The sequence below is a fragment of the Corythoichthys intestinalis genome, chromosome 12 (genome assembly GCF_030265065.1).
Source record: "Corythoichthys intestinalis isolate RoL2023-P3 chromosome 12, ASM3026506v1, whole genome shotgun sequence".
Lineage (NCBI taxonomy): Eukaryota > Metazoa > Chordata > Actinopteri > Syngnathiformes > Syngnathidae > Corythoichthys > Corythoichthys intestinalis.
Window position 1 is genome coordinate 44,333,513 of NC_080406.1, and position 25,716 is coordinate 44,359,228.

The 25,716-nt window shown below is 39.4% G+C and overlaps 2 protein-coding genes across 3 annotated transcripts in view; one reads left to right on the plus strand and one right to left on the minus strand.

The window, feature by feature from the left end:
- LOC130927016 (TSC22 domain family protein 1-like) overlaps positions 1 to 7,585 on the minus strand; it is a 38,138-nt gene extending 30,553 nt beyond the window's left edge. Inside the window, exon 1 of the mRNA XM_057852458.1 lies at positions 4,262 to 7,585. Within this exon, the coding sequence (XP_057708441.1) occupies positions 4,262 to 6,810 (2,549 nt within the window). The 5' untranslated portion in view covers positions 6,811 to 7,585. The remainder of the gene's footprint in view (positions 1 to 4,261) is intronic.
- A 5,506-nt stretch (positions 7,586 to 13,091) lies between these two features.
- Positions 13,092 to 25,716, plus strand: part of LOC130926496 (general transcription factor IIF subunit 2-like) — a 49,158-nt gene continuing 36,533 nt past the window's right edge. The window contains exons 1-4 of one of the 2 annotated variants that reach the window (XM_057851410.1): positions 13,092 to 13,235; positions 13,452 to 13,525; positions 13,655 to 13,673; positions 16,277 to 16,421. In XM_057851410.1, the coding sequence (XP_057707393.1) occupies positions 13,161 to 13,235; positions 13,452 to 13,525; positions 13,655 to 13,673; positions 16,277 to 16,421 (313 nt within the window). In that variant the 5' untranslated portion in view covers positions 13,092 to 13,160. Of the gene's footprint in view, positions 13,288 to 13,451; positions 13,526 to 13,654; positions 13,674 to 16,276; positions 16,422 to 25,716 lie in introns of both variants that reach the window. The other variant, XM_057851411.1, reaches the window with a different exon arrangement.

Consider the following 25,716-nt stretch of genomic DNA (forward strand, 5'->3'; position numbering starts at 1 on the left):
GTTCATACTGCATTATCGGTCCTATTAATTATGTTATTGGATTTATTGGGATGACGTCATAATTCCTATTATCGGACCGATAATTATCGGACCAATAATTATCGTGCACCAGTACTAAATGATACTTATGTTTGTTGTGAAGGAGTTGCTGAAGCTTATGCCAATAAACGGCGCGGTCCAATGAACGCCTGCGTCCACTCACCTTTCTCTGCCTTTTAGCTCTCAATGTGCAAAAAACGGCGTCATTGTAATCTGTTTGAGGCAATGCATGAGCGGGTCATTCCGCACATGCGTTAAATGTGTCAAATATTTTAACGCTATTAATTTTTAAAATTAATTACCGGCTGTTAACGCGATAAATTTGACAGCCCTAATATATATACCTGCGATTGGCTGGCAACCAGTTCAGGGTGTCCCCCTGCCTACTGCCCGTTTTCTGTGTCAATCAAGACATTTACTAGCTCCAAAAAAAAAAAAAAAACACAACAACAACTTTTACAGTACTGAAAAATTGGACTTGCATGTATACACGTTCATTTGACAGTATGACTTTTAAATGGACACCCAAACTTCAATGAAAACCAAACTAGTCTAAAAAATACACACTTCCATCAATGAAATATCAAACTTCCCTCCCCCGTCTGTTGCTGACATTCACAAATGCCGACAGACGACAATGTCAATCTAATATGAACAAATACACAATTAAATGACATTAAATTGTCACAAGGAGCTCATTCCATCTAGTTAACGCATTCCACAAAGACTAATGATGTGGAAACTATTGTCAATTGACACGGACTGGGAAAAAAATTGCTTTAATTCTCTTTCTTGTAATCCGTTTATTTTGGGGAGCAGTGAGTAATTATGTTAGCCACCCACTTGCTACCCATTATTGACCATAAAGTAAATGCACAATCACCATAACTCAATTACAACCTCTATTTCAGTCATATAACAATAGTGAATTTGAACGTACAATGTAATTATGGGTGTCATGAAGACTGTCATCTATAATTACAGGATTTTCTACTCCCTAATAGTCTGAAAATATGTTAGCAGTAGCAACAGCAAGTACTAAGAAAGTATGTAATAGCCTACCAACCTCCCCACAAAGAAACTGATCTACTGTATATACATTCATGCCAGCTGAACCCATCATGTTGATGACAGGAACTGCCCCCTCCAAAATGAACACACTGAAACCTTTAATAATGCTATGTGCCAAGACTGACTGTAGATTTGGCTCCATGATTAACAGATAATGGGAAATTCTAAGAGTGCAGCAAGGCCATAACTATATTAAAAATAGATTATCAAATTGTGTTTCTTGGTAACAGTAAAACTTAATGAAAGACCAAATAAAAAAAACAAAAAAGTGATAAGGATGTTGCTACACAATTTATCAGCTGCTATTGAGGCAGTCGGACATCCGGGCATTTAATGACGTCACCAGCCACAACAAAGTGTCGCCATATTGACAATGGGGTAAAAGACGAGTCACTTATAATAGAAACGCATTGACTTTCGTCTTATTTGCTGTCTTTTTTTCCGTCGGAATGGCTAAAAGTTGCTGTGTTGCGGGTTGTCACACAAGGAAGAGTTCGGAGCCGCATTTGAAGTTATTCATTCTTCCACGTGAGAGAAAAAAAGGAGAAACAAATGGCTGAGCGCAATTAATCGAGGAACAGTAAAAGAAGACGGTTCTGTGGACTATTTTCGCCTGTGAGAACCTAAATCCAAGCACATTTACGTTTGCAGCCGACATTTTATCACTGGTGAGTTTAATCGATTATTTTTTTGCTCCATTTAGCGGCTACGATTCAATAGACTAGGCAGTGGTTATTTTTTACCTTAACCGGCAACTCGCAAAGCGTTTTTTTTTTTGTTTCTTTTGCCGTGAACTGCTCTGATTAGTCAATCGGTATATTATTGGCCTGGTGGGAATTGGTTATTATGCCGTGACGTGTTGACGGCTAAATAAAGCTTGGAGGCGAATTACCGGTAACGGCAGAAATAATCACTTCGTATATACTACCAACTTTCTCAGTTCCACACAGTACATATTCCACGTAAATGATAAAGGTCAACTTACTGGGTGACTTTATGAGGTAGTTGTACATGTTTCCGAACTCCACTGCAGGCCATTCCTTTGTTTATCCAGCTATCAGCTGCGACTTTGTATCGGCAGCTTTGTACGCCAAGAAACGCTTATTTTAAATTGCATCACCTCCTCGCGTCTGTCGGCAGTGACTCGTGATAATAGTAAGCCACGTTTAGGACGTTTTTAGGAAAAAAGACACAGAACACACCTAAAATATATGAATTTCAGACGTTTGTCTATGGAATGTTTAGCTGTGCGTACCCCCTTCACAAAATGGCGACACGTTGCTAAGCGAGGTGACGTCATCGTGACATCACGCCGACTTCCTCCATGGAAAGCAATAGACTGGGGGTGGCATACTATTATAATACTACATAACATTGTTTGACAAGTAGGACACTTTTGTTTCAACTTAACCAAGCAGTATGCTCTAATACAACTCATCATCATTGCTGACAAATTATAAAGAATGATTAAGCAAACAAAATCTATAAACAGGTTTATGTAGAGAGTAAGGAGTTCTGTATTTAATAAGAGGACAGCATGTAGCTTCTCAGTAACCTCAAAAACTCAAACAGCACTTTAAGGAAAAATAAATGTTATAGAGTCTAATTCCTTTTCCTGAAAATTACACCGCATCCCACGGGAGAAAAAAATTATAGTTTGTTGACAATTAACAAATGATGATATTACGATTATGCAGGTTTTAACAATCCAAACTGATCTTGCTCTTCCATTTTATTGCCACAAATAAAAAGGTGTGGTCTATTACACAAGCAAGCTATGGGGTAATTGTCATGACGCTAAGCTAAAATATGTCTGCAGATTTTAGGGATATAGTCATGAAAACATGAAATTGTTAATTTTTAGTTGAAAAATGGTCATGTTTCCTATGTGACCAGTCCACGATTTGTTAGAAAAATAGTATTTTGTATGTTATTTTAACTGAATAATGAGTATGAATGAGTAAATTCCTTACTGTAATGCGTCCATGAAAAGCTTTAATGTTTTCACCTCACGAAAGTATCATAAATATTAAATTTCATATAATAAAAAAAAAAAGTAAAACTATGTAACTTGGCAGATTACGATAAGGTACAACGGTTTACTTTGCATAAACATTTTTTTGAGGAAAATCTAGTGTCCCAGCATGCAGCTTTCATTACTGTTGTGCTGTGTTCATGGCCCCGTCATAATCAGTGTTTTTTTGAATAAAGTTATTCTGACCCATAATGAACCACAAAGAAGGCAAAGCAAGATTGGTCATTTTTGATATCGTTAATAGTTATTTTTACATATGCCTTCTTCCCCACCATAGGTAACTAAAACTGAAAAGTGAAGCAAAACGATATATACATTTTTAAAGCAATCTTCTCAACTGTAACAACGGCTTTTAGTTTTGACCCCAACTCTGGTCATCATCAAAGACAATAATCCAATGATCCCCAAAGATTTTACATTCCTTAGAGTTACATGTCATGTGATAATATTAGCCAACCTTCAGTATTCATTAAACCTCAGAGGGGGGAAAATACTACAAGCCTTATACGGAGGTTTCAATCAACTTTTTTTTTTTTTATTTTACTTTTAAATATATCATTATGTAGTAAGTTTCACTATTGTTAATAGTTGTATTTCATCAGGAAACATTTCATTTAGGCAGCATATCTACATACTATAATAAAGAAGAGGGACAGCAGTTGAGGTGAAAGACTGACAAGCGTAAGCTCTTAATGAAATCAATAAGCTTTTAGTGAAGGTTTAAGGTGTGAATGAGTAAATCCCTCGCCTCAAACGGTCACCCACATTTAAAGACATTTAAATGTAAAAGCAAAAACCTTAGTTTTTTGTTTTTCCTGCATTAAAGATTTAAACACAAGAAGTAGCAGAAGTAGTGCTCTGTAATGTAAATTGCCAGGATTTAGGATGTCAGGCAAGTGAAAACGTCAAATTAACTTGATGAACACAAGATGCGTCACAACCAGATGAGCCCTGCATTGTGTCCCGCTGACAGAGACAAGATGAGCCTGGTCACTGTCTACTAATTAACTAATAAGGCTCTTCCGCCCTCACAGCAGAGTCAGTGAAAGGAACTAGAAGCATTCAGTTTTGTACTTAAGTGTCAAACAAATTCTAAATGAGTAGAAAGTCTCTTACCCATCTTCCTCTCCATCCAGAGTCTTGAGACCCGCTGATGCAGTTAAGGCACTGGCGATGGCAGCGTTGCCTTCGGCTTCTTGACCCTGACCAGCATTAGAACCGGAGCCCGCGTCCCCTCCGGAAAGCTTCGGGAATCCCAGTAGAGCCGATTGATGCTGAAGCAGAAGGCGCTGGGCATCCTGCAGCTGAGTAGTAGTGAAGGTGGGCAAGCTGGCATAGAGTGCACTAGCCTGAGCCGCGTGCGCCATGGCCTGGGCACTGCTGAGGTCCTGGGACAAACTCTGGGGAACAACACCTTGTGCCAGCATTTTATTGTTACCGACATTGAGAACTTGCGGGTGGTGGTGGGGGTCACGATTAGATGGAGGCATGCTAGGTGCAGACACTTGGTTCTGAATCGTCGTGGGCAACTTGGTGCACAAACCAGAGTTTTGGATTTGTGTTGGGAGAGACTGCGGTTTCTGTTGCTGGCAATCAAGGTGGGTAGTGTGACTTGGAGGCTGTTGACCTGTGACTCCAACATGAAAGGCTGTATTGGAGGTTGGGGGCTGCTGGGGTTGACTTTGGAGGATTACCTGTGACTGCTGGAGGCCCCCAATCATCTGACCTGATCCATTAGTTTGCCCTGAAGAACTTAGTCCAGCTTGGTTCAACAGATGTGGAGAAGCGGGGGCTTGAGGAATACCTTGATGAGCCTGGCCGTACTCAGGGGGTCTCAACTGCATAGGTGTAGCAGATGGATGCTGAGGGAGAGGCGCATAGCCAAGCTGGTGCTGCTGAACACCCACAAAGCCTGGTGTGGAGCCTGGGGTTTGATTGGCGACTGCCTGGGCGTAGGTGAGCTGCTGCTGGGGTACGGCAGAAATAGGCATTCCACTGGTGATCTGTTGGCTTTGGACAGGTACAGGTGGATTCATGTTTGAGGAGGTCGAGGAAGCCATGTTAGTTTTGATATTTGTATGGGTGATGTCTTGGAGGTTTATCAAAGGCTGTGATTGAGACACGCCCATACCTGTTAAGCCACTGGGGAGGACTGCTTGTAAACCCTGAGGAGGGGGGGCGTAATCCTGGCCATGTTGGGAAACTGGGGGTCCCCCAGTATCACCACTTTCCATATAATGGCTCACTGTGCTCATAGTGCTACTAACAGAGCTACCACTTGTGCTTTCCCTCTCTGAGCACCCGGCAAAGTTCTCAGAGACATACTGTCGTGTGCTGCCAGCATCGGATGTAGATGAGGAGGAGGCGGAATTTGGGGTGTCCTTGTCGTAAAATTCAGTGCATGTCCATCTACCCTTCTTGAAGGTCTCAGAACTTGAGTCCAACTTGACCACCCTGAAGCGAGAACTGGTGGGAGCGACCGCCGGTGAGACTGTAACGGGGGCACTCGCGGACTGCAGCGCAGCAGGACCGTGCCGTCCCTGGATTCCGCTCAAGACACACGGCCCTCCGGAGGCACTGGCGACACTAACTGAAGTTGTCGTAGTCAAGGAGATGTTAGAGTTGACAGTTTGTTGTTGCTGAATCATGGTGTTAGTCATGAGGTTGCCCCCAGATGCCACGGAACCACCTCCACCACACGCAGCACTGCTTTTCGCATTGAGGGGAAAGCCTCCGGAGCTGTTGCTCGCACTCGTGCTTATCCCCCCCCTCGCAGGCACATTGGCAGAGCTCAACTTATTCACATTACCAACACTGCTGGTCTGGGGATTAACAACACTAACTGCAGTGCCTGTAGCAGGGCTCTGCATTCCAGCAGCAGCTCCCAGGCCCACCATCCCCACAGACTGAGAAACAATGTTTGCAGGGGCAACCTCTTGTGACACCCCAACATGAGAAGGCATTTTCTGAATGACGGAGGCAAGGGTAGATGAGGCGTTTGCAGGACCAGAAGACAGGGGGTAGCCCTGGGCATGGTTCTGATGGTGAGGATGACCATGCACAGTCCCATTCACCATACCCCCACCATGCTGCGGAGCTTGAGTCAATGAATGGGGGTGTGAAGGCTGGTTTGGTGACAGCAGCCCTGGAGTTTCAGCCTCATGAAAATTATTCAGGGTCTCCTCAGAGGAGCTCCGTTCCGCTCCAACGACATCATTAGCTCGTGACAGAGACACATCCATGATTTCTGAGGATGATAGGTCCTCTGTGTGGGACTCATCCAGGTCATCGTAACTCTCTGTGTCCTCTGCAATACTGTTGTTGGTGCTCACAGAGATCTGAGCAGGAGTGACGCTTGTGATCTGGAAACCGCTTTTCTTTTTCATCTGCGCCCCAGCAGACTGAGTGGCCTGGGTGTGTAGATTCAGGCCGTGGGAAGGAGGATGGTGGGGACCTGGTGAGGATGAGCCTGCAGGAGTTTGGCACTGAATCAACAGGGAGGTCTGATATTCTTCAGCAACCGAGCCGTGACTGTTGGTGACCACCGGTGTTGACAGCGAGGAGCCGCTCCCGCTGCTTGTGTTGCTACCCCTTCTGTGAAAGACAGCCGGCTGCGCCATCTTTCTAACACTGCCAGAGTCTCCAGTGGGGTCCGGATGATGCATTTTAAGAAAATCCGGGGGGTAGTTGGTCTCTGACAGTATGTAATAAAGTTGAAGCACGTTAACGCCGCCGTTTTGACTAAACTACGATCAACGGACAAAAAGACCCAAAAAATGAAAAAATGTAATAATCAGTCTTTCTTAAATATCGAAAAAAGTTGTACTTGTAGCTACGGCCACTCTCTCACGATTAAATATTATTATGACACACGAAGCTGGTGGCCGCCTTACGTGTAGCTAACGAGCTAGCGTCAGCTGATGCCAGTAGTAATTCACCGGCGTTTTCAGTTTGTGTTTTTTGTTACTCACGATCTATCATATTGTATACTATAACGAGCACGGGTGTTAAAACAATGGTAAGAGTCGAGCAGCCGACTAAATTGATAGCTACTGCTACTCGCCTGACAGAGAAGTAACGTCGGCTAGCTAGCTTCAACTATCCATCACCGCTGAGCTAAACATAAGCTACACAGGGACGCTTTTACCTCTTTTCTTTCAAAGAAAACTACAAATGAAGCGACCTTTTATCCGTGGCACAGTGACGTAAGTCCCAACACGATCACTAAACGGTGGCGTAAAAAGGGTTTATCTATCCCATTGAATTTCCACGATGTGGCTCTTGGTTTTGCTGTATCACCGGTCCTTCCCAACAGTGGCGTTTGTTCAGTCTGTGAGTAGCCTCCTCCTGCACCGCAGCTGTGGTTCTGTGTTGCTGGGACCCGGCCGGGCTGGAGGGAGGAGGGGAGCGGGAGGAGTGCTCGGCAATATGGCGCCCGAACATGCTGTCTGCCGTAGAGCTTATATACCAAGATACCGCCTTTTGTGCCAAATCGCATGATGACTCCAACGCCATAGTTAATGTGGCAATTTGCTGCCAATAACGATCAACATCTCATGACTGCGCGGTTTTGTTTTGTTTATTAATTGTACTTGACATTTAAATATTATTTAGAGAATGTATTTTTTTTTACATTGCAGCTTACTCTTTTAATACTGTAGTCATCTCCTAACGAAAAAAGGCAGCAGGAAAGAGGTAGTATCTTCATAAATTTAATTTGCCACATTCAATATGGCGGACGAACTGCAGGAACGGACCAAACCGCTTGCCGACGCGCCTACATTCTTTATGTCTATAGTCTCTGCTACCAGACATAAAGCAGTCTGGGAGCGCCCGGTGTCGAACCTGGCGGAAGTTGCCGAAACTTGCCGAACACTTTCGCCGGCCACCATTCGTCATGTACAGGAGTGTTTGTGCATCTGTCGTTGCGAATACGACTTTGCTTATTACGTAAAGAAGCTTTTTTTTTTTAATTACTTTCATGGACTATTAAAATGATTCGAAAAAAAAAAAAAAAAAAAACGTTATGGTGATTGTCTCAATAGTATTATCACACATCAAATCAAGTACAATCATCTGTTGAATATTTTTGTTCGATTAATTTGTAATGTATGATATATTAATATATTTCCATTCGCTGAACTGAGTGGCAATTATTATTATTAATATTATTATTAAAAATTATTGAGAAGCACCCACATTGTATGTCCTATAAGTGTTTCAAGTGCATTTACAGTTCCCTTGAATAGCAATAATGGCTATTTTAAAATGTTGATTGGATGGTTAATTATATCTACTGTGATTATTCACGGCACCCCACAAGTCGTAAGTCTGTAGGAAACACTTTTTTTTTTTAATTAAATGTTAGATATTATGACAGATTCGCCACCAATCAGCCTGCATAACAGTCTGCAAAATAGTGTTTGCTTCCTTCTCCAATTCTTATTTTTTCCCCATAGTTTGAGATGACCAAACTAAACATAAAATGTTGTTTTTCAGTGGTAATTCTTGTCATTGAAAGGGCAGAAATTGTAAGATGCTTGGCCTTGTGTGACATGGTAATTGCCACTTAAACCTAATAACTGGTTAAACCCAAGGGGGTAGGTTTGGTCTCAACATTGGTAGGGCGATATAATGTCATAACTTGCATGTACACTTTTTGCTGGGGCTGAGACATTAACAAACAGACTGGGTGAACGGGGGTCAGGGCTACATTTCACAAGAATATACACTTAATTAATTGATAGGCTAAATGATCAATGCAAAATAAATCTGTATTGACTTGTACTAGCTTTCACGTGTATCGGTTCAGGTAATACACAGTCGATTCAAACCTTTATTTTTCAAAAACTATTAAACATTTTGAAAACTTCCAGAATAAATGTTCTTGATTTTATTAACAAAATTGCAATATTTTATTTTATTTTATTTTACTTTATTTTATTTTACAACTGAAATAAGTGTTTTCTGTGACTGGCAATGAGGTTTTTTTTTTTTGTTCGCTTGTTTTTTCTACATTCCACTGGAGATATTTTTGTCCATCCTTTCTTGAGAAAGTGTTTTAATTCAGCAACAATCGATGATTTTTTTTTCTTCATCTTAAATGTTATTCTTAAGGTCATGAATGACTGCATTTCTATTGGATTCAAGTCCGGAATTTAACTGGAACACTCCAAAACCTTAATTTTGTTTTCTTACAGCAGCTCAGAAGTTTTGAGTGTCAAAATTAGGATGGAGGGGGATACATAGATACATACAGTATATGATGTTAATCAGGACTTTGACTCATTGCTTTACATCCCTATGATATATTTGTGCCTCCTTCATTGCATTAATGGACTATCTCACAGTCTGTACAATTAATGAATCCCCAGCCTCAGACAGCGTGACTGGTGAGTGAAAGGGAAACTTGAGCGCAGCCATGGTTTAATAATGAAGAAGAAATCCATGATGATAAGCGAGTTATGTAAGCTTTCAATGCCAACTTTGTCAAACTAGTTGAAAAACAAGACTGGCTTGGTAAAGCAGATTGACCTACAGGTGTTCGCCGACACATTGCCATTGTTTATGGCAAGGGCGTAGGTTTGCATAGGGACGGTAGGGACATAATACTACCAACCACAGGATGCTCAAATTGTCCCCACCAACCTTTAAGCAACCTTATATGGATTATATAATGGGTTCAGTAATACAGGTAAATTAGATTGTCTTCCCATATGTTGTAAGGATAGAACTGACCCTACCATTATTAAGTGAATTATTTTCATGATGTTCAAACTTACCCCTTTTCACTTGCTGAATGCACCGGTCTATTTTTCCCCCCCCCTTAAACGCACGTTTGATTGGCTGATGACTTGACCCACTGCCGACATTCACCCGCACGCTCACACTCACACAACCCCGACAGAAATATTGTCCATGTCGACAACATGCCGTTCTTTTTTTTTCGACCAGCAGCCAGCACTTCAAGTAATTTAAAAAGACGCCATTGTTGTGGAGGTGGGAAACACATTACTAATTTAGCTACTGAAAGTCCGACCTGCATCAGAGTTAGCATAAGATTAAACTGTGTGAACTTGCTAACCTGCAAAACTCAGGTGAAAGCTACTTAGGGAGAACTGTCCTTCTGTTTATATTGTCTACTGTTAATGTTAATTAAACTGTGAGAAATATAGTGAACTCTGCTAGAAACTATAGAACCAGAAAAATATGAGCAAGAAGCTGCTTAGAGAGAGACGGGTGCTACATAACCTCATATGTTGCTGACACAACACAACATACACGCACTATGTCCATAAAAATATAAATAAATAAATAAATGTCGGGGGGGGGTTGCTGCGAGCTACCCACACTAGCGTTGCGATCGACTAGTCACTCGAAATCGACGTAATGAGTACCCCTGATTTAGCATATCAATTATTTAGGTTCATATTCGTGAGAAATGTAGTCCTGACCCCCGTTCACCCAATCTGTTTGGTCTTTATAATGTCCCATACTGAGCAAAAAGTGTACATGCGTGGTTATGCTGTTATATCATCCCTACCATTGTTGAGACCAAACCTATGCCCTTGCATTGATGTATTTATCCATTTTTACTTGCATCCCTGCCAGCCCTTCCAGTTCAAATAGTTTGGATTATGTTAGTGGTTAACATGACACAGGGAATGAACTAAAAAGTAGAAAGCAAATATGGACCGTATTCCACTGGAGCTAAAAACTGCGTACAATACATGACACATCGATCACACATTTATTGACAGGACACTTTCAATGCTAGGAAATAGGGGATGGAATATTTTACAATGTAACGAGCTAATAAGAATAAGAAATAATTCATAAAACAAGAAACCGGTCTTGAACCTCTTCTCTGAATCATACAGTAAAATCTTGGCGGATGCCCTTGTGCTCCTACTTTAAAGACTAACTGCCAGATGGTTGCTGCTATGGCAACAGAGCCTCAATTCATTCTAGGAATCAGTGCAGTTAGAATCTTCTTTATTATAAAATAATGCAAAAGAATGTCAGGTTTCCTAATTGTCTTTGTGTGAGCCAGATGTGCAAAGATGTTATGTTTAAAATCACGAGATTAAGGGCTACTCTTCGTGTTGAAAGCATCTTTCTCTCTGGGCTGTAGCCCTGCAATATAGCTGCTTCCTTTGTGAAATATAAAGCCCTGCTTCGAAGGGAATTCAGCTGCTCAGTGCCAAGTTAATTTTATTCGTGATGAAAAGGGATTCATGAACCTTTCAACCAACTGATGAGTTTGGAAGTAGAATGCCCTTGACTCTTTCAAAATGTACTCAAGTCACCTCTAACACAATCTTATGTTTTAAAAACATAAAACTTCAATTTTCCCTAATGCTTGGCTCGTGTCCTCATAGAGGTCATGGGTGAGCTGGAGCCCACTTTCGGTAACTTTGTAGCAGGGGAAAACCCACACATGCACAGAAAGAACTTGCAAACTGGGCCGGAGCCAAGACTCGAAACCATTACCTCTTGCTAACAAATAATATGAAAAAATTCAACTAATTTTCAATACACACAATTCAAATGAGGATTGTGGTTTAAACTTTTGAGGCCAAAATTATCCAAATAAGTGAAGCACTTGTTGTCTTTAGGACACACAAACAAACAAACAAACAAACAAACAAACAAACAAACTAACTAACTAACTAACTAACTAACTAACTAACTAACTAACTAACTAACTAACGTACAACAAAACGTTATAATATAGTTACTTTAGGTGCAAATGTGTCCAGTACAGTATATTCAAATGTCAATGTTGCAAGTTTCATGTAAAGTTATACATGTAAAGTTATACAGTATTGAAATTGAATATATGAATAAATATATGAACATGAACACTGTTGCCTTTCTGTGATCGTTCCAGTTCCTCTGTGTCTCTAAAACCTGCTTATTGCGTGAAATTTGTAATTTTAGCGGAAACTTCCTCTACGAAAGTCGTTTGAAATACTGATCAAGTAATCATACTCAAACTAAAGTATGATGCAGGACTGCTTTAAAACCACAAGGTGATGCTAAATCTCTGTTAAAGGTAAAACTGTAGATGAGCCCAAAGAGGGGCATAATTTTATTTTATGTGATGAAATATGAGGATAAAAGAAAAGCATTAAAAAAGATGCAGCATTATCCGATTTGAAGTGTCTGCCTCAAGATATACAAGGTTCTAGGTTCGAATTTGGACTCAGGCCTTCCTACGGTGTGTCTCAATCAGAAACTAAAATAATTTTAAACTGTTTTACATTTTTTTTCTTGATAAAAATGTCCCTTAAGAGGCAGAGGTTGTAGCCTTTTCATTCAAAACAAAGGTCGTTGCTATGAAGACGCTCTCGCGGTGAAGTACGTTACCTTGTATGTTTTCGATGGTTTATACTTTTTAAAAGAAATATTTTTGTTGTTGTTGTTATTATTATGATTATTATGATTATTATTATTTATTTATTTATTTTTGGTGAAACAAATGTTTATTCTAATAGCGGTACTTTAATTTGATGGGTCAACCATGTGGCAGGAAATCGAAATGTTTGCTCGACTATTTTTTTTTTCTTTAATTAACAACAATAACATGACAGAACAAGCATGTTGTTTGAAATTAGGTGGCGTTGACGTGTTACCATTTTCTGCTGTTTTATTATTTGGGATTACATAATAATAATAATAGTAATGATAATAATAAATTAATCAATAATAAATAACAATATACAAGGATACAACGTTTTGTAATTTACTTTTGTATTAGGGAAACAGCTGACACATTGATCATCTAAATCAGTATTTATTTTTATTGGCAGTGGTTTAGTTATTATTATTGTTGTTACTATGGAAGTCGGTAAACACATTGTAACTTTATGTATGACAGAACGGCACATACCGAGATTTATTGTGAAAGAAACAACCGGTAATTTCCGGTCAGAAAATTTCCAACAAACTCGTTTAAGGTTAAAACCTGTTTGTGTGGTTTGTCTTTGCTGTACCGATTTTTTGACATTGCATGGGAAATATGTCCGAAAAGGGTGAAGTTAACCTTACTGGAGCTAAACAAAGTAATGGCGTGTGGCTTGTTAAGGTTCGTTCACCTGAAAATGATCAAAATGATGAAGAAATGTACTTCACAAACGGTACTATCATTAGTGTCCAATTAATCAGCTGTCGGTGTCAGCCAGTTTTAACTTTTAAACTTCGATTTTTTTAGACGTTTTACAATAGTCAAAAGTGACTTGCGAATGTAAAGCTAAAGACTTTTTTTTTTTTTTTTTAATTTATATTTTTTGTCCACCTCTAGGTTCCCAAATATTTAGCCCAACAGTGGGACAAAGCAAAAGAGAAAGGAGAGGTGGGAAAGATTACAATTGGAAAGTATGTATATCACAGTTGAGAAATATATATAATACAACAAAAATATAAGTAGTTTCACATTAACTTTGATCTTTTCGTAATCTTTTTGTTCTTCATTAACTTGACCGTGTCTCCTCATCACCCTCACAGGAAGCAAGGCAAAAGTCAGGTGAGGCATAACTACTAAAGTCACTGGACTGAAATGTTCCTTATATATTGCTCACATTTAGGGTTGCCAACTCCCTGAATAAAAAGGACACCTCATTGGTGGAGCCAGTGTTCTGTCAGATTTTGCGCTTTGTTACATTCATTTGGGCTCTCGACATTATCCAAAGGTGCTAAATAAACAAGTTACAAGTAATAAGTATTCATAAATGCACAATTGCAACATTAATACGGCGTAAAAAAGAAAAATGCTTAGCGGCAGGAGGAAGACGTTAGCGGTGAGAGAGCGGCGTGCAGTCAAGTCGAGCGCAGCCACATAATAGGATGTGCTTGAGGAGAACTTTCCTTCATGTGCGTCCACGACCAAACGTAAGTACATATTTATTTCTTGGGAAAGTTGGTGGTGCTTATTTTGGAGCGGCTGGATAGCCGTTACGCACGAGCGTAGAACGGCAAGTTGCAATTTCTGATGGGGAGCAAAAGCTGAAGGAGTACCAGCTGGGAGCTGGCCCGATAACCGTCACCCTTTAATTATTTTTTTGTATGTGAGAAGTGATTATTTCAATTATAATTATATTATTAGAATATCTGTAGCAGTCTAAACTGAATTAATTAGGTAAGGCAAGGGAAATTTATTTATATAGCACAATTCAACACAAGACAATTCAAAGTGCTTTACATCACATGAAGATCATAAAAATTGCATTAAATCACTTGAAAGTAAAAACAATGACAATCGAAACAGGAAATGAAATTATACTTAAAAACCGCATTTAATCACAATTAGAACAAAAAAGACTACAAAAATAATTGAAATCAACAATGGAGTTAAAGCACAAGAGGAACAGAAAGCAAATGGCTTGAAATATATACTGTAGGCAGTTATGGATATGCTGTGCTAAACAAAAGCGTTTTTAGCCCTGATTTAAAGGAGCTAACAGTTTGAGCATACTTCAGACCTTCAGGTAACTTGTTCGTTGTTCCAGAGGTGAGGAGCATAATAACTAAATGCTGCCTCACCCTTCCTGGTTCTTGTTCTTGGAACATACAGGAGACTGGTTCCAGATGACCTTAGGGGTCTAGATGTTTCATAGGGATCCAACAAACTTAGCATGTATTTTGGTCCAAGGCGATTAAGTGTTTTGTAAACCAGCAGTAGTATTTTATAGTCTATCCTTCGACTCACTTGAACCCAGTGTAACAATTTCAAAACTGGTGTAATGTGGTCCAGTTTCCTTGTATTTGTGAGGACTCTGCCTGCAGCATTCTGTACTAGCTGCAGCTTCCTGACTGATTTTTTTTTATCAAGACCTGTAAATATAACGTTGCAATAGTCCAATCTACTGAAAATGAATGCATGCATAAGTTTTTCATGTCTTGTTGAGGTACATATTTGAGTTATACAGTATAAGATCATGGAATAACAATATCAGCAATGTATATCCTAAAATATCCTAGAATTAAATCTGTCCTCCTAAATTTAAAATTGCATAATTTAACGCTTAAGGTCCTGAGCCTTTAATGTGTATGTGTGTGTGTGTTTTTGGCCGTTATTATTTTTTTCAAAGACCTTTTTTTTTTTTTTTTTTTAAAGTACAAACTCTCAGCTAAATTTTCATTTATTTATTTATTTATTTATTTACAATTTAGGTGCGTTCAAAGTCCCCTCAGCAATAACAATTTCTCAAATGATCACTCCAAGTATAACGTAGAAATACAAATGAAATTGACAGAACACAAAAATATACTACAATTAGTGAAAATGGAGTACACAGAGAAGAACAAGAAATTAAATGATCATCGTTTTGAAGATGCTTTTTACTCGCGCTTCACTGAAACGTCTTATCTCCCACACTCTTATGTTGTCTTCCGTTAGTGACAATACTTCGACCAATGAGATGAGTGGGATTTCGTATTGTCATTGTTCCGTCAGCTCATTGGTAAAAAGCAGGAGAGGCGAGGGAATGCGTTTCTCTGCATATTCTTGTAAAGCACTTTACCACTATTAATTCGTTCTACAATTACTATTTTCGAGTTTGATGATGATACGGGACAAGGCGCATCCCTTGAAAGGTCAATAAGGGACACGTACTTTTGTTTCTGAATATCGGACGATTCAGTTTCACAAGGGACAGTTGGCAACCCTACTCCCACTTATTAACACATTGGCTACAATTGATGGCGACAAATGTCCAATTTATTTAAACATGGCAGCCGTGCTGTGAATAATCATGTTGATAGTCAATGGTACTGTCAAAAAGTCAAAAATGGCTTTGATGTCCCGCACAGTCAATATCTGCTAATGAGTTGAATCTCTATGTGTATTTTTAGGATAATAGTAATACCAAGACTAACAACTATGCAAATTATAACAGTTCAGCTGTCTTTAACACAAAATGCTGTCATAATGGCCATCAGAGGGAAACCATAGCTACAATGTGGCCAGTGACCAAAAAAAAAAAGAGTTTGACACCCCTTCAGTGTCTTGTGAATGTGAACCATGCATGAAACATTTGTCTGTATGTGTCGCTGCAGATTTTTTTCATGCTTGTACACTTCATATTTGCTTATTTTACCAATGCACTATTTTGTTATTGCTTTGGTCAGGTTTGTTTCAGCTTGAATGAAGAGCTAACCTCTGTGGGTGCTGCACAGGAAAGCGATACACCTCTGAAGGTCCCCAGAGAGCATCCCTTCACCATGAACTCACTGGGTGGACAGACCTTAGCTGTCTTCAGCCAGGGTGAAAAAGGTAAATTTTGGTTTTGAGAGCAGAGTTACGTCAATGTTGTCTTAAAACATTTAAATAAAAGAGTGGATTCCAAAGAAATTAGTGTCTAGAAAAAAATGTTGATTCATTTCATTTATTAAAATTTTTTCTGCGCCTCTAGGTTATACGACATAAATGACACAGACATATAAACTTTTTTTTATAAATAATATGCAGACACAACTACGTGACCTCCTTGATAATATTACAAAAGTCTTGCTGATTTCTGGCAATGAAAAAAATTAAGTAATATTTATGAAATACGCAAACTGCCAAGTATATAGCTGCCCTCGTGAGTTTCAAATAATTTCCTTGTAATTTTTTTTGTGATTTTTTTTTTTTTGCAGGAACTGTTATTGTGAATTATTGAGCAGATGCAGTTTGAATAAAGTGAGTGAAACCAGAACACATTTCTATAATTTTCTCATTAAGCGGCAAAGCAGATGGAGGAAAAAGTAACAGACTAACCAAGGGGTCTATTAATTAAATTACCATTTTGTTTTTTTTTTTCTGGTCTGTTTGACGACACATCAACCCCTGAGTAAAATGCAATGTAAAATGGATTTCTTGTTGTCGTTTGTGTTTTTACCACAACTCAGTACAAATGGTCATTTAGCTGACACCAAAGATAAATTAGAAAAAGTCACGGCAAAATCATATTGCTTAATACTATGAAAAAGAAAACCATGCTTCAGTATATGTATCCACAAAAAAGATTGTCGACCTAATGTACCGCATGTGATTGCCTCAATTCCTCTCTATATGTCAGCCTAACTAACTAAACATTACCTCTAAACTGCATAAAATTTAAGTGAAGCATTTATCAGGAAGCACCTCGTGCCAGAAGATGTGTGGTTTCACCGCCCTCGAGCACTTTAAATGCACCCACTCCTGCATTATACATTAATACCACCTACATGTGATAATGGATCTCTGTTCCTTTTTTGCAATTTTTTTCAGCTTACTAATTTTGTATAGCAGATTTTCGTGATTACCGCATTAAAAAAAAATTTGTAACATTTATATCCATAGAAAATAGTCCAGCGTAGACTCATGCATAACATTTATACGGCATTGTGGCTCTGTGCCCACCCACGGACACGCTCTGCCCACCCAAAGAAAATTGGATGTAGTACTAATGGCAGTCTGGGCACCGTGTATGGTATCCCATTCATATAGTACTGATGTGTTCTAAGTTTTACCCTTTGCGTTGTTACCTCCTCTTTCGCCTTAAAAAAAAAAAAAAAAATCAAATGAAATGTTGGTTTTGTTCCTAGGGGACGCTACACACATTTGCGCATTTTATTTATTTATTTATTTATTTATTTATTTATTTATTAGGGCCCGAGCACTAGGCGTGCAAAGGCCCTATTGTTTTGCAAAGGATTTTTTTTTTTTTTTTAATTAATTTTTTTTTTTTTTCAGGGCAAATGAAAACGGCCAATTTGGAGGCCTGAACATGCGCGAAAAGTCACCAAAATTTGCACATATGTGCGGAAAATTGTAAATTTCGATAATTTAACAACGTTGCAAAAAAATGTAACAAAATGGCTCAGTGGCGCCCCCTTGAAATTTTAAAATTGGCCTATAACATTAGGGTTTGTCAGCGTAGAGCAATGAAATTTGGGGAGTCTATACCTTGTCTAAAACCGCTTCAAAAAAGCATTGGCACCAATATTCCAAACCCAACAGGAAATCGGTTATTTTGGATCGAATATGAAATTTTTATCGATTTACAGGGTGCACATTTGAGACCTTTTCGCCGAGGGAGTTAGTTGGATCATCTTCAAAATTGGTGAGACTGTTCAGGAGACATATGAGATCTTAAGTTTGTAAAATGGTGTGTTTTCATTCGCGGGTCTGACCTGGGCGTGGTGCCAAAGTCGGCCATTTTTTCGGCAAAACACCGAATTCAGTAAATGGCTAATAATTCCTTGACACAACTTTCAATCTTTTTCATATCTGCCATGTATATGCGGTATCCCAGCCTGAACACGACTGCATTGAAATATTACCCATTAGGCCTAGCGCCCCCTAGTGAGAACAGGAAATGCCTTTTTTTACGAGACAGGTTCCTCCTCCAAGGGAAAAAAATCTGTTGACCTCAAACCTGCATCAGGGGAGCCTTAAGACCTGTGTTCAGGTGCCTGATGAAAAATATTGAGGTTTCGTTGAAGCGGAGGGGTCCAAACATGAAAGTGAAAATGATCGTCAACAATTTGTCTCACAAAATACTTTGAACAGTCATAACTCAGCAGATATACAACATATCTGCGCCAAACTTCCCATGCTTGTTGAGAGTCATACCCTGAAGGGTCCTGTAGGGGTCATTTGCATCAACTCTACAGTGCCAACTAGTGGCGACAGAAAGGAGTTTTAAAAAAGGCCTTTCCTATTGGGTTTTTTCAACGTAGAGCAATGAAATTTGGGGAGTAGATACCTTATCCCTAACTGCTCAAAAAAGCCTCTTGCACCCATATTCCAAATCCAACAGAAAATCGGGTATTTTGGATCGAATGTGAAATTTCTGTCCATTTCTAGTACAGTTTACATTTGGAGGCCTGGACATGCACGAAAACTCACCAAATTTTGCACATACATGCGGCTTTGTGTGGATTTCGATAATCTTGCAACGTTACAAAAAAATGTAACAAAATGGCTCAGTGGCGCCCCCTTGAATTTTTCAAAAAGGCGTTTCCTATTAGGTTTTTTTAACGTAGAGCAATGAAATTTGGGGAGTCGATACCTTGTGCAAAACTGCTCCAAAAAGTCTCTTGCACCCATATTCCAAACCCAACAGGAAATCGGGTATTTTGGATCGAATGTGAAATTTTTATCAATTAACAGGGTGCACATTTGAGACCTTGTCACAGAGGGAATCAGTTGGATCATCTTCAAAATTGGTTAGACAATTCAGGAGACATATGAAATCTAAACTTTTCAAAATGGTGCGTTTCCATTCATGGGTCTGACCTGGGCGTGGTGCCAAAGTCGGCCATTTTTTCGGCAAAATGACAAATTCAGTAAAGGACTAATAGCTCCTTGAAACAACGTTCAATCTTTTTTATATCTGGCATGTATATGCGGCATCCCACCCTTAACACGAGTGCATTGAAATATTACTCATTAGGCCTAGCGCCCCCTAGTGGGAACAGGAAATGCCTTTTTTACGAAACAGGGTCCTCCTCCAAGGAAAAAAAATCTATTCACCTCAAACCTGCATCAGGGGAGCCTTAAGACATGTGTTCAGGTGCCTGATGAAAAATACTGAGGTTTGGTTGAAGCAGAAGGGTCCAACAGGAGAAGTAAAAATGACTGAAGCCATTTCGTCTCACCACAAGTTTTGAACAGTCATAACTTCTACAACATATCTGCGCCAAACATATCGTGCTTGTTGAGTCATAGTCTGAAGGGTCCTGTAGGGGTCATTTGCATCAACCCTACAGCGCCAACTAGTGGCAATAGAAAGTCACTCATTTTTTAAAATATATGTCCAGTTCTTTTCAGGTTGGTCATTGTAGTTTCAAGACCTTTTAAAATACTTATTTTACGGCACATGTCCACATGTCTCTGTCTGTTGCTGTGATGACCCTTTATTCGCTCCTTTTTTGTAGTCCTCTGTCCAATAGGGGTTTTTATCTCTTAGGTGTGTGAATGTAAAGAGGCAACTTTCGCGCATGTTAGGTTCTAATGAGATGATTAGAGAGGACGATCTGCCACCACCCTGACCTGCACACTGTCCGAGTTGCATGACGTCCGAGTTGCGTTAGATTGCGAGGGCCCGTTCAGTCCTGCTTGCAGGCCTAGTTTAGTTTACATTTTATCAAAGTTTTCACCAGTGTTCACCTGGCTGTTGAATTTTGAAGCATTCTGAGGGGGTCGAAGTAGAGCTCAAAGCGTCGGTGGGAAAAAGAATGACTGATAGGGGGCGCTTGGCGCTACATTGTGTATTTGGAACTTGTCTTTACACGGTATCAAAGATTGCACCTGTCTTGACCTGCCTGCCGATTTTGGTGCATTTTGAAGCATTCTAAGGGGGTCAAATTGAGGGGGCTGCAGAACAAAGAATAACTATAATAATAATAATGATAGTAATAATAAAACCGAGGAACCACAATAGGTTACCTAAAAAAAAAAAAAAACATTGTCACCTATGTGTCTATACTGTTCAGTCAAATAAATCAACTTTTATTTGTTTAGATCATCACAACAACAGTTATCTCAAGGAGAAAACAAAACATGTTTTAAGGTGCAGTAGCCCTACGCTGGATTTCGACCTACTTGAGCATTGTAGCTTTTTTTTTTTTTTTTTTTTTTTTTTTTTTTTTTTTTTTTTTTTTTTTGACTAATGGCCACCCACACCTAACATCCTGGTAACACCACTGGGCCATATGATTTTGAAATTACAATGGAAACAAATATCAGAGCTTTGCCTTTTGGGCTGTCCTAATCATACTGTGCAGAAATGTTGGCACTAAAAATGTTCTTAACTTGCTTAAGCTAATGCTAACGGTGTTTGTAACACTTAGTCACTCCACCCTTCCCCAGCTCAGTTTACAACATAAGCATCTTTCGATGGTTTTTGCCCTGCCATGAACAAAAACACACTTTTCAATTGGCCGTTTGCCTTTTTAATGCATATAAACACCAATCTAGCGAGTGTTATATTTATGCTCATCATCGCCATGACAACAACTTGAGGTGGATGTAAGAGGGAGACTACATTTAAGGCTAATAATTAAGTCATAACCAGATGTCATTGCATGGCGTGAATTAAATAAATCTAACGATTAGCAATGTTAAACTTGCATTCACCATACAGGCAGTGTTTTTTTTGACACTAGAAAAAGTTGATAGTTTGGTGGGAAAACAAACAACTATCACATTGTCCAAGCTTTTGGCCTTTCAGTGGTTTTGAGGCCCCACTGTTCATATGTGAAATACAGACATCAGCAAGTGTTGAAATAAATTTGGGGACTAAAATGCTGACTTGTCACCTAGTGCCTCGCAGACGTTCATATTGAAGCCTTGCGAATGTAAATGTTGCCCCCGTCTTCCCATCTAATGCCCGATTCCTGTTATCAACAAGCATAGAATATTTAGTCAACCAAATGTCTATCCACAATAATCCCCACATTTCACACGGCACTTCACCGCCCATGTAATGCAAGTGTTCAGTCAGGCAACAATGGTGAGACGTTGCCAATGGCAACCACCAGTGACGGACAAATACATGAATGGCGTCTCACTTGGCTTTTGTACTTCAGCGATGTTTGCTAGATTGAACTTCACTGTTTCCTTCTCTTTGTTCTGTTTTGGCAAGGAGCAAGTATTGATCAAGAAGTTGCTAAGCAACAGGCTTGGATGGCACAGAAGTGAGCAGGGAATCGAAAGAAAGATGTAATATAGTGATCTTTTATTTGATGCTATAAAGGTCTTAAACTGTTATAAAGTATTGGGCAAGAACTTGAATCCTTTGATGTTCCCGTTTACTCATAAAGGTATTTGTTCAATTGTGTTTTCAGCTAGATATTTTCCAAAGTGTTTGGGAGACTTTGTTAGACTTTGTGTTTGGACGCACATCACTGTTCTGTAACAACAAAAACACCATACCTACAGTGAAGCATAGTGGCGGCGGCATTATACTTCATCTTGAACTTGGCCAGTGGATAAGGTGGATAGAGTTATTACAATTCCAAATGACAGTTGGTGTTTGCAGTTAAGCTTCAGGCATCTGCTAGAAAGCAGAAATAAATCATAGGCGTTTTGGCATTAAAAATCTGTTGTTTTAACAGTGACATGGAGACTTTTATATCCACTGTATAGGCTTAAAAAAATACACTATATACTTCCTATAGACCCTACTCACATGACGTCACAACCACGCCTCTGCGCCATATTGTCCGTCAACTCGTCGTGTTTACGCATTACCGCTACGTAAATTCCTCCTATTATGGCGTGTTTTTCTGCTCGTTAATATTACTAATCAAAATGGTGAAGGCGTGTGTGGCGGTTGGCTGCTGTAACAGTGAAGATAGACGGAGAGACTTGAATTTCTACCGTATTCCGAGAGACCCGGAGAGGAGAGCGAGATGGACGGCTGCAATTCGACGAGAAAACTGGGCACCAAACGATCACCACAGATTATGTAGTAGTCATTTTATATGTGGTAAGATGCATTTAATATATATTTAGAGGGTTTTGGGCTGACAACCACAATTAAGATCATTGCGAGGCTAATCGCCGACAACATACAGTTTCAAATTCAAGAGGCTTATTTCTTCCACCATCATTATTTTTTGAATAATATTTAGCTGGTACCAAGTGAAAGAAGCTGGCCTCGTCTACGGATCATCAGTTAAACAGGTGTGTCCAAACCTTTTGCAAAGGGGGCCAGATTTGGTGTGGTAAAAATGCGGGGGGCTACCTTGGCTGATTTACATAGAACAATATATTTAAACAAATTTTAGCAAGCCCTTCTGTATGTCAAATTTGCTTTATTTTTTTTTTAATTCATAATTTCAACAATCTTGTCTTTGTGGCGTTCTCTTTCGACACTCGGGCTCTTGCGAAATACTGCTGCTGTGAAATTAAACTAGCTTCAAGTTGCTATAATTTCTCGCTGCGTATCTTCCCTGTAATGTTTGTCGTACATGTCATCGTGTCTTGTTCGGTAATATCATTATCGCGTCACATCGAACTCTTTGAAAACAGCGACTGTCTCTTTGCAAATGAGGCAGACACAGTTGTTGCGTGTTTTATTGAAGAAATAGTCCAATATCCACCTATCCTTGAAGCGTCGCCCATCGCAGTCAACTTTTTTTTTATTGATTGTCGCCATTTTAGAAAATTGGAAGTAAAGGGGTAATGTTGCTTAGAGTGCTGCTCTTAAAGTTTTTCAAACTTTTGTGAGAATAGGCTGATTTTGTGTGGACAAGATAGCTGTAAATATCAGGGTAGCAGATGTCAGGTAGAGAGGGCGAAGACAGCGGATCGAAAAATATCGATTTAGGCATCAAATATGGATCTGGCGAATGGATAGACTGAAGCTTTTCCACATAACGCCTTTTATGCAACGGATCCGATGAGTTTACAGCGTCTGAAAGCACCGGGGCTTCCATGAATTGCACTATAAATTGCACGACAAATTGAAACCATTGAGAATACGGATAAACAATGACGGACAATATGGCGGCCGGATACAGTGACACGTCATTCTGTGACGTTGGTTAGTAGGGTCTATATGCAAAAAGCAAACCTCAACAGTGCTGAAAAGCTAAAAATAGTCTTAGACGTCAATGTTAAAATGTGTGTTTGGTTTATATAACTATAATTTATGAGTAAGTGCTTATTGTTTAGATAATAGCATGACATGCTGTCTTTGTGCATGCACATTACGTCCTTTGCAAATATGATAATGTGTGAGTAGGTGTCTGTGCAATGATGGAATACTGAGCTACGCAAGTTTTGTTTGCGTCACTGACTATCAGTAGTTTTTTGACATATTTAATCCTTTACGCTCACGGTCATAGTGATAGTGAACCACACATCAGCTGTCCTAACAGATCTTTTATTTTCCCCTTCAGCAAGCAATAAGGGTAATAAGGAAGCATGCACTGTTGCAACGCTCCACTGTTTTTTTTGACAGTTAAAAATCCTACTCTGTAAGAGACGATGCTCTTGCACTTTAAAGATTTTATTGTCTGCTTCATTTGAAATATTAGTCTTATCCTTAGAATGCAGCTAATGCATTTCTACTTAATTTCTAAAGTGCCTCAGGCATTGGTATCTGAGGTGTCCTGTAATGATTTCGCAGCATTCTTTACACAAAAGTACTGAAGATTAGAGACTGTGTGCAACTCCAGATTAATAATTGTTACACTAAATGCATCCCAAACTGTCCCCCATGTCAATCTTAGACAGTTCATCCTCTTGGACTATGCCACTTCAACAGAAATTGTGTCAAAATTAAAGCCCACAACATGCTGCCTTGACATCCTTCCTTCAAACTTTTTCAAAACTGTTTTTCATTGCATAGCCCCAGACATACTTCAGATTATTAATACTTCCCTCCAAACAGAAGAGTTCCCACAGATTTTAAAAACTGCAGTAATAAAACCTCTTCTTAAAAAACCTAATCTAGATGCCTCAACCATTGGTAATTATAGGCCAATATCAAATCTGACATTCCTGGGGAAAATTATCGAGAGGGTTGTATTCGAACAGATCCAGGTTTTTATGATGCAAAACAATCTTTTAAACTCATTTCAGTCTGGACTTCGGCCACAACACAGCACCGAGACCTTGCTTATCAAAGTCCTACATGATATTTGTTGGAATACTGATGCAGGCAAATTATCTGTTCTGCTACTATTAGATCTTACTGCCGCGGAAATCATCAGTCAGAACCAACCAAATTCACATGTGGAGTCCCTCAAGGGTCCATTCTTGGACCACTCTTATTTAACATCTATATGCTTCCCCAGCTCAGATCATTGAACAGTATGACTTCTCCTATCACACCAATGCAGATGACGCACAACTCTACATTTCTGTGTCCCCACAGTATTATAGTCCCTTAGTCTCCTTGAGTAAATGCATTCATTAAATCAATGAACACATGTGCCAGAATTTTCTCCAGCTAAATGTGGAGACGACAGAAGTGATCATCTTTGGGCCAAAAAAGGAAAGATCAAAGTTAAGCACGCACCTGAGCACAATGTCAATTACAGCTACAAATCAAGCCAGAAATCTTGGCGTAATTATTGACTCCGAGCTAAAATGTGATAGCCATCTAAAGTTGGTCACACAATCTGCTTATTACCACCTAAAAAATATAGCCAGAATTAAGGGGCTTCTGACTCAACAAGACATTGAAAAACGTATGCATGCATTCATTTTCAGTAGATTAGACTATTGCAACAGTGTATTTACGGGTCTTGAAAAAAAATCAGTAAGGAAGCTGCAACAAGTACAGAATGCTGCTGCCAGATTCCTTACAAATACAAGGAAATTGGACCACATTACACCGGTTTTGAAATCGTTACACTGGCTTCCAGTGAGTCAAAGGATAGACTATAAAATACTACTGCTCGTCTACAAAACACTTAATGGCCTTGGACCAAAATACATGCTCAATTTGTTGGATCCCTATGAAACATCTAGACCCCTAAGGTCGTCTGGAACCGGTCTCCTATATGTTCCAACAACAAGAACCAAGCAGGGTGAGGCAGTATTTAGTTATTATGCTCCTCACTTCTGGAACGAATTACCTGAA